At 42.3% G+C, this 10140-nt stretch overlaps 1 protein-coding gene across 1 annotated transcript in view; it reads right to left on the reverse strand.

Annotated features, from left to right (window-relative positions):
• Positions 1 to 9712, reverse strand: part of EXT2 (exostosin glycosyltransferase 2) — an 83165-nt gene extending 73453 nt beyond the window's left edge. The window contains exons 1-4 of the mRNA XM_062577237.1: positions 9642 to 9712; positions 7124 to 7683; positions 6866 to 6955; positions 797 to 913 (exon numbers count right to left, since the gene is read on the reverse strand). Of these exons, the coding sequence (XP_062433221.1) occupies positions 797 to 913; positions 6866 to 6955; positions 7124 to 7659 (743 nt within the window). The 5' untranslated portion in view covers positions 7660 to 7683; positions 9642 to 9712. The remainder of the gene's footprint in view (positions 1 to 796; positions 914 to 6865; positions 6956 to 7123; positions 7684 to 9641) is intronic.
• Positions 9713 to 10140: the final 428 nt, after the last annotated feature.

The raw sequence follows: 10140 nt of genomic DNA on the forward strand, positions 1-10140 counted from the left end.
GAGATTCATTCTGCAAGACCTTCTTCCTTCAGAGTTCCATCAGTAGGCTTCTTCCTGTACCTGTTCCAAATTTCCAACATTATTTTGGAAGAACTCCAGAACCACAGAAGCACCCAAAGTGATCCAGAAAAAATGTATCCATAAAACACACAAAGGTAAAGATCACACCCTCATTCCTCCTGTTTATGCATCCAAAGGTTGTATTAGCTGGTACTATCTAAGGCAATCATGTTGTTCATCATGACTCCTTTATTCTTTTTAAAGTCACACTGGAGATATAATGTGTTTCTTTTATCATTGCAATAGTGACCTTTCGCTGTTACTTTGCTTTTAATTATCCTAAAATAAATTTTGTTTAAAGAGAACATTTTGCTTTATTGTTTTGAATTGCTGTCCTACTTTATTCATGACTTAAAAAACTCAAATTAATGATTATTTTTTACTTATTTCCAGTGAACTGCCAAGAGATACTGGATCTAGAACCAAATCTTAATTTAATTCTACTAGAAACACCGGCATGCTGTCGTGTTCCACACTCCAGTTTCTTGAGCAGGACAAGCAGAGAATCACTATGAAAAACCATCAATTCACGGATAAGTCAGCTTGACAGATTAGGCACAGCCACTAGCACTGGAAGAGTGATACATTTTAATAGCAAGCCTTAGGCACATGCACAGCAATGCTTATCAAATTGCCCATGCCTACCAACAAGTTAGCAGCTAAACTTATATTTTAACAGAATCCATATTCAACACAGTATCGAATATACTTTGCTCAGTTCAACAGAATTCTTTACCCCGGTCCTCTTTCTGGCAGATCCACTTCCCCAGACAACGGGCTGTAAACAGGAATACTGACATCATAGCCTTGCCGGTAGGTCCACGTGGAAAAGCCTCCACCAGCTAACAGAGCTCTGAAAAATACAAGAAAAGAGATTATAAATAAAGCATGATGAGCATTCAAACTCCAGGGCATGAGTTACTGATTATCATTACCAGATTATCAAAAGAATGCATGCTCCAAGAGACAGGTTATTCCTCAACTTTCCTCAGTGGTATTTTTCATGTAGTTGGTAGGTTCACTTTAGCTTTCCCAAACTCGCTTAATACCAGATGGGAGCCAGTCATCAATGGAAAACTTATGATTACATATAAGATGTTAAGGAAATGGTCATTTTTGCCTAAAATAGAGAAACAATTTGTTGCAGTCATGATTTTTTGAAAGTTTAAATGTCCCAAGCCAATTTTAATTTAAATAAATACATTTGTAATTACTTATATTAATTAACATGTTCCTCAATGTTTGCCCTAAAACACTAGATAGCATAGCTTTTGAAGTATTGGATACAAGCTTTATTTCAGGCACAAGTTCAGTAATACAGTATTTTGGCAGCTTATAGCAACTCAAGACTTCTCAAGCTGGAAAACTATAAGGAATTATTTGCTATTGTAGTTTCAAAGTGATCACACATTCTAGTGAGTTTATTTAATTTTTATGTTATAAAAAAGAATGCTATAAACGAAAAACATGACAAGAACTCCATGTGATCTGAAATTAATTTCCAAGAGTAGAGGCAGATTGGGATACTATGTGCTAGAAAGCATGGGAATAATCAAAGCTGGATAAATTAAGATACATTTCAATGTCCCAATGGGATGGCCCTGATTGTCTGTGGCTTTTCCTAGCTGGGGCAACCTTCCGCCACACCGAAAGAGCGAGCTGTAAGGAGCAGACAAAAACAACACATACAGAAGAAAACAACACATCATTCACTCTGCCAGAAGAAAAAGTTATGTTATTATCTCCTATACCAGATCAAGTGTCTTGACCAGATGGGTGTAGTCACACACTCTGCAATATGCGAGCAGAGGACATCAGCTTTTCAGTTACCATTTCACCCCCAGTGATCAGGTGGTACAACGAACACACCATCCTATTCCCCAGAAGAAGCTCAGATCCAGCTTCTTTCAGTGAGCCTTCTTGAACAGCTCACTAAACTTTCTGTCCTTTGCCACAGAACAACAGGGTGTGCTATACTTGAAGCTGCCCTAGGGATACTGGGTCTGCTAAAGTTACCATATAAAGTAATTTGCAGAAAAATATTTTTCCAAATCCAGATTCTCTCATTCTTGAGGGACAAAAGCAGAACACAAACATACCATTGCACCAGGCACTACAGAAAGGATCCTGAGGAGCTGTACTCATTGCAGCACCTGTGATTACAGCTAGAAGCCTTATTTCCTTAAGCTTGTACAGTTCACAGCTGAGCAGACACTTGTTTCATCAGTAATCATAATAGATATATCAAAAGAAAACTAAAGTGAGACTGAAAGAGGCACTGACAATCCATTAGGTGATATTCTTGTTTTCAGTTATCCTGAACTAAATGCTTAGTATAGTATTTGAAGAAGTAGTTTTTCCATAGCTGTTGTACAATCAGTTACCTATGTTATCATCCAAGATCCTGCCTATCATTTTTTTCCCTTCAGAACAAGACATTCTGCTTGAACACCAGTATGTTCTGCCTGTTCTAATTCCCTTCAGAGGTTCCACAAGATACTTCATTTCCCGCTCTAAACTGTAGCACTGAGTTGATTAGCATCCCGATATCACGATCACGCTTCGCGGTACGTGTGACTACTCCCAGCTGGTCAAGCAAGCAGTACTAAAAGTCATTTAAGAAGCTCTTTGAAAATCCTACAGTCAGGATTAGAGGTGTAGCTTGGTTTGATGAAAATTACAAAAAATCAAAACAATTTGCCTGCCTTATTGTACTCTTCACTCACAAACCAAATCACTTGAAGTAGCAGAAATGTCTTGAGAATAGGATGATAAAAATTCTCACTCAGCACTTACTTGATTTAATCTTCCAAAGCAAGTGGCTAGTTGGGATTCCTTTCCACTGCCTCCTCTTTAGTGACATGTATGTGTCAGATGTACAATGGTGCTATGACCAGATTTTGCCCTCCAAGCTCCACATTTGATGTCACACTCACAGAAACTCAGTTACAAGCAAGGAATAAAAGTTGGCTTGGGCATTGCTGTTCTTGCACTTTACAACTCCCTCTTCTTTTTTTAACCCCTTAATTTGGAAACTACAACCAGATTGTTTTAATTGAATCTGGTGTAAACATGACAGCACCTCATCAGTCTTGAGAAAGCAGGTGTGTGTCATACAGACTTTTACCTAAAGAAACCCACAGGGAACCAACACCAGTTAACTAACTCCACTCAGATTATCATTGTTTGGTGCAGTGAGGAAATAGAGGTATTAACTCCCAAAGTACTCAGGACAAATAATCTTTAAAATGGATTGATCACAGAGAAGGAGGGCTGTTCCCAACTTTTCACCACTTTCCAGATATTGATCCTTCTTTCTCTCGAGAAAGACCCCAACTGGTCTGTGCTCTACATGTTCCTGCCCAGCCGCCATCATCACCAGTTTCAAAATCTCTCAAGTTAGTGGAGCTTGATTTTATTGACCAGAGAAGTTGAAGCAGGAAGACAAATCTTGGACCGTATGTTCAATTCTATGGCTACAGAATTGGTTAGCCAAAGAAATTCTTCCATCCTCAGTATTTTACTAACTAGAATAGCATCTATTAAGAAATATTAAAGAGCTTATTTTCAAAGTTTTCTGACAGGAGTTACGTGTATTGTGGCAGTTAACATCAGCAACACAGCCTTCAAGCCAGCAAGGCAAACTTCCATCTTCAAAATCATGGAATAAGGTGCTTTTACACTGTCTTCTGGAAATTAGTTTTAAAGATTTAATAAACAAACAACCACTTAGTGAGACGACCTAGCTAAAGACTTTTGCAGGTACAAAATTACTATGCAATTGAATTCCATTTTTTGCATAAGGTCTTAATTTACCTGGATTAACATTCTGCAGTAAATGAATACAACATGATTCCATCATATCCCATAACCTTATAGCATACTGCTGTTCAACTATGTATGGTATCTCATATGTGCTGAATAAAGAAGGTAGGCTACACTCCCTGTGCAAACTTCTATCACCTGTGCTTTCCACTGGTGATCCACAAAACCCCACATATCCAGTCATTCTGGAGTTGTATTAGCACAATTCAGTCCTGTCCTTCAAAATCCAGCAGGCTCTGTCAGTGTACCTTTATTTTGGCCTGCCACCTCTCACTCCTTTGTGCTACAAGCAGTTATCCTTCACACTTAGCCAACTACCCACTCTGTAACATGTGTGCCCGTTCTCAAATTAAGACAATACACTCGGTTCACTTGTCCTGTTAGATATGAACTAAGATCTCCAGAGGTCTCCAGAAGGATACTACAACCAGATATTGCAGGTCCTTCCAGGACAGATCCATGCCACAGACTTCTTCACAGATCATTTCTCTTCACACCTGTGACCAGGTTTTACATCACACACAAACCAATCTAACCATCTGTTCCCTACAAAAAGGAGTTCCCACACTTTCTGGGCTCCAAACGTCGCTGCTGCCTTCCTTGCATCAGCACTGCATGTTCCCTGACATACAGTTGCAGGGCAAGTCAGATCAACAACTGGATTTCACAAAAATCTCTTACCTCTGATCTCCAAAATAATTAGTTTTTCATTGGACTGGTGACCTAATCTAACTTTACATACGACTGCAGAGTCTGTAGACCCCATTTGAGGGAGGGGAAAAGAACATGTGGCCAAAGGAAAAGCAGAACTACTCTTTTCACCATCAGCCTGCTGTTTTTATATATACACTAGTGTAAAATGAAACTGTAACCTCACATAGCTGAAATAGATGATGACTCCAACACAGACAGTCATATTAGCAAAACTGTACTTTTACTAGTATATCTCATTTGGCTGAAGGGGTGGTTTTTATCATCCAGCTATGAAACACTATCACCAGTAAAAGTATTTTTACACTAATGGAACTTCTCCAATAACAGAAATACAGTAGTGCCAACAAAGCACCTTTAAGATACCTGATTGGCAAAAAGCTGTTGTCAAAGCACCTAAAAAGGTTTCAGTTTTGATTTGAATTACTCAATTTTGCCCAGTAGAATGACAAGCACTTAGAACAAATATCTACTGATGTTTCCTGCACAGTAAGCCAAAATACATAAGGCCAAATATAAACGGATATTAACACCAAAAATAAAAGATAAAGGATGGAGAAAAAAGGTTGTGCGGTACAAGAAATCTACTGCATTCAATTAACAAATCCTCTTCTTCCATACACACATGTATGTGTGTAAAAGAACAAACACACAATCCCAGAACAGCACATCCTATTAAAACAAAACACTATCAAGTGAAAAATCATCTCAAGAAATATAAAATTTGAAATAAATACAGGTATGTACTAACAGATAAATAGGTTTGGTTTCCTAAGAACGATGCTTGACTGCCCTCTTCAGGCTAACCTGCATCACATGCATAAAACATACTTCATACAGTAAGGTCAAAACCTTAAGCAGTACTTCACAGCGAGTGATGTAATTATAAAAGGTAAACTTACTCTTTGAACATATCCAGAAAAAATGAGTTCTGTTTTAGCACTGAAGGACAATGCTTTACACAATCTATGGTGCAAAGAAATTAAAATATACTCCATATACCACCATCTTGGCAAAGATCTCATATCTTAGTCAAGATTTTGTTGACAAAACATTTGGCAGAAGAAAGTTAACCTTGATATTCAGAAGAGGGACTGGTTACATAGGACCTCACTCAGCAGAACTTCGTACGTATGTGTTAGTCTAGCAGAAATGTATTTAGTAAAACTTTCGAATCTAAAATTTAAAGTTTCTCTTATTCTTATTCCAGCTTTCTTTGTTATAACCTACTTTCCTCTTCCAAAAGCAAACTATTCTGGAAGTGAAAATTAACCTCAGGATTCACAAACCTTTTATGTTCCTGACAAATATTTTCAAAACACACTTGCCAGAGAAGAACTAAGAACAATTGTCAGATTATTAGTACAGTGCAATTCTTAAAATAACATAAATTCACCAGAATGACAACTGCCTTTAAAAGACCTTGAAGCATTCTTCAAATTTATATCAGAAAATTACAGCTAGGATTCATCTTCGGACTTCTAATTTGCATTAACTGGGACATTCTGTAAAACCTTCAGATTTGGTAACACAAAATGCAGATCTACTTGAAATTCTCCATCCTTACAGCAAGCCTAACAGCAGATCACACCCCTTCCAAAATTAAGGATGAGGCCAATCTGTCAAATTTCAGGAATAAATGCTTGTCCTGAAGGAAAGAGGAACTTACTATTTCCTTCTTCTTAAAAAAGTTGTGCTCATAGAATCACAAAATACTTAGGGTTGGAAAGGACCTCTGGAGACCCTCTGGTCCAATCCCCCTGCTCAAACAGGGTCATCCAGAGCACATTGCCCAGGACTGGGTCCAGCTGGGTTTTGAATTTTTGAATATCTCCAAGGATGGAGACCCCAAAACCTCTCTGGATAACATGTTCCAGTGTTCCACCACCATTCCACCACCAATAAAGAAGTATTTTCTTATGTTCAAGTGAAATTTCCTGTGTTTCAGTTTGTGCTCATTGCCTCTCATCATGTCACTGGGCACCTCTGAGAAGACTCCAGCCCCATTTTCTTGGCTCGCTCCCATCAGCATTTTATATACACTGAAAAGAAGAGAAGGCTCAGGGGAGATCTGGAGGCTAAGCAGTCCCAGCTCTCTCAGCCTCTGCTCATGAGAGATGATCTAACCCCTTAATCATCTTTGTGGGCTTTCAAGCTTTGTAAAGTTAAAGAGTGTGGTCTTTGTTATCAGCTACACTTCCGAGCTTGCTGCTTCTTTAGTGGCATTTAAACCCAGACCTATTACATTCAAACATGGCAAAATGCATACCTATCTCTAGGAACATCCAGTGCAGTGTTATAATCCGGTGGCCCGCCAGGCAGCATATTGAAGAGCAAGTGATTTGTGCCTCGATCCCACCTAAGGGAAAAGAAGGAACAGATGACAATTAGAAAGGTATGCTCATATGGATGATACTCTCTCTCAAAGTCTAGCTCTGGCACTGACTTACAGCATACTCCTCTCCAGCATTAAGCTGAACTTCTTTACTTGAGTCCTTCATATACACATACTGATGTGTGTAAGTACCTGGATAACTGTGCCAAAGCCTGAGCCGTCTCCTTGATGCGCAGGGTGTTCTGATTGAGAACATCTATGGATGGCACAAAAAGACAGGCCCGGTTGACATCATCAGTGTAGAATTCACTGTCAGATATGGCAGTTAGTAGCTCATTGTATTCCCTGGAAATAGTATTGCTGACGGACGTCCCATATTCATCCACATACTTCTTCAGTGAGTAGATGTATACCTTAATTTTGTTTTTGGGATTGAAGCCACATCGGTAGACATCGAAACAGGTGTGCATCCTGCAGCTGAGGTCACCTCGCTCAGGAATGGGACTATCAGCAGGAAGCTTGACCAAAGGCACATCATGGACACTGCGTTTTTCAACAGTCCAGTCACTGGATGACTCAATGGAGTGAGGCCAGAACTGGAACATTCCTGTAGCAATTAGGCCAAGTAGAACTATGGAGAAGAGAGTGATGTAGTAGATGCGATGTTTGGTTTTCATTCTTGGGATGAGGGCTGGACCCCGGGTGTTGTATTTGGCTGACGCACACATAATGGAATCAATTATCTCTTGTTTCTACAAAATATAAAGAAATAGGTTTAAGGATGAATTCTAGAAGAGATATATAGCTATCACACGAGCTACAGAAACATTCGGCTAACCCATTCAAGGCAGGCTCTTTGCCTCAGCAGATTACAGTAAAATTTCTTCAGATGCCTATATGCGCCACTGGAACAAAAGATACCAACTGATCTACATAGTGAAAACGTCACTTTGAAAGAACAACATGAAGCTTATCTGCTAGGCATCCTGGGCATCATGGAATGATGTTGCTGGCCAGTTAACAACCACAAATCAGAACAGCATATGGCTTGGGGATGGCGGGAACTGGGGAACCTCAAACACTAGAGAATTAAGAAGTCTTCATAGGTTCCACTCTACCTATGTCTAAGTATATTCACTGTAAATAAAAAGGAGGCAAACAATCAGCTGTGACTGAAGAGAAACAACCTGGATACCCCATAAAGGGTTTACGAAGGGGCATCATACACAATATGAGACCATGCTACTACCTCTCTCTCACGTAAAGCAGCTTTCAAATCAAGTTTTACAGAAGCCTCACCATATCTGAATAAAATGATGCAAGTTCTTCTGGCAAAGACTGGGAATTAACTTACGGTCTTTGTCACTATACCATTTGGGGCAAAAAAGTGCTCTTTGAGTTGCCACTGCAGACACATACGAAAAGTATTTAAAGTAATAGTTCAGTATAGCCTGAAAAACAATTTAGAGTGAAAAGCACAATGTAATATAAAGTATCATAAACCCAGAGCCAGAACTGCTATCACCTTTGACTTTCGTTATAAATTTTTGGAGGGAAAAATGTAGTTCCAGTATGGGGTATTTTTTTTTTAATCAATCACAGTTTGAATGATTAGCTGCTAGTTACATGCATGAAGCTGCTTAGGTCTGCAACTCAAGGTTTCATACTACATAAAGAACTGTAACTCCAACCTGTATTCTCCTCAGTGAGAGCTGTTCAAAAGTCATGTTTTTTCCCCAAAGAAGAATGTGGATGATGTAATTACATGGTCATCCTTTTTTTCCTCTTGGAAAAAGATAGGATGTTTTCTTGATTCAAGAGGAAGAAAGAAAGTCTCTGCCAACTGTATGCTAGAGAGCTAATATAAATAAAGTAACTATCATTAAGACATCAATCTTAATAACAAGTCACATGACATTTATTTGGCAGTTCCTAACCAACAGCTATTAGGATGTGGCTGCTAACGCATGAAGTGACTGCACTTACACTGTACAGCACAAAAACAGTTTCAGAGACTGTTCAATATGTACTCCACCTTTAGCATCCTCTCATCCATTTAGGTTCACATTTGGATTCTGGAGACAGTTTTTAAAGCCTGCTGCATGAGACAACACTTGCACATTGTTAGGAAGACAGAAGCCAGAATGCTACGTAACTATCAGCACTATAATGAACGATTTCCCATACACTTCTGACTGTTAGTCATGTTATTCCTCCCTCCGCATCTGGTGCCAGAATCACTTTCGTTATCGCTGAGAGTACGTATCAGTGGCAAGTTTTTGAGTCACTCGGCAAGGCTGCCTAGACCTACATCTGAGGGGAAAAAAATGAGATATAACTATCCACTCACGGAACCGCTTAATCACTCCTACATCCAAACGGGGGAACTTGCAGGCACGAAGCACAGGACAAGGCCTAACAGCATTTACAGCACTAGGAGGAACATGAAACAGAGCTCGCAGCTGAAGACGAGGCAAAAGATGACGGGGTGCTCTTCTGCCCCCGAGCACCCGCGACGAGGCGGCGAGAGGGGCTGCAGCCTCCCACGGCGCCACGCAGCCCCGCCGCGCCTCCCCGCGCGGGGACGTGCCGGCGGCCCAGCGCGCGGCCGCCCTCCCGCCGCTGCTCGCCGCTCCCTGACGGCGGCCGCCGCCTCCCCGTGGGCGCCCGGCCCGGCCCGGCCCGCCCCGGCACCCCCCGCCACCCTCACCTTCGCACGCAGTCGCTCGGGCCCCAGCGCCCGCGCCGCCAGCTCGCCGGCGGCCCCGCGCACCGGAGCGGGACGCGCCGGGGACGACGTCGAAGAGGAGCCGCCGCCGCCGCCGCCCCGGCCCAGCCGCCGCCGCCGCCAGCGGCGTGCGCATGCGCACAGGCAGCGGAGGAGCGGCGCGCCCCGGCCTCTCGGCGCCGCCGCGAGGGCGCCCCGCCGCGGCGGGAGGCCGTCACTGCGCTCTCCCCGCCCCCGCCCCCTCCCCTTCCCCCTCCCCGTCCGTCGCGCGGCGGCGGCGGCGGCCATGCCGCGGCCGTTAACGGTCGCCGGGAGCGGCGCCTGCGGCCTCTCGGCGCCGCGGGCAGTGTCCGCCCTCCCTCGTCCGCCCTTTAGCGCCGTGCTGAATTTACACGCCGTTTTAGCCTCCGCAGTAAGCGCCGCAGCCCGTGAAGCGCTGCCGAGGCCATGGCTCTGGCGGCAGCAGCAGCAGCAGCAGCGG

This window comes from Rhea pennata, chromosome 5 (assembly GCF_028389875.1).
Source record: "Rhea pennata isolate bPtePen1 chromosome 5, bPtePen1.pri, whole genome shotgun sequence".
NCBI classification, from domain to species: Eukaryota; Metazoa; Chordata; class Aves; order Rheiformes; family Rheidae; genus Rhea; species Rhea pennata.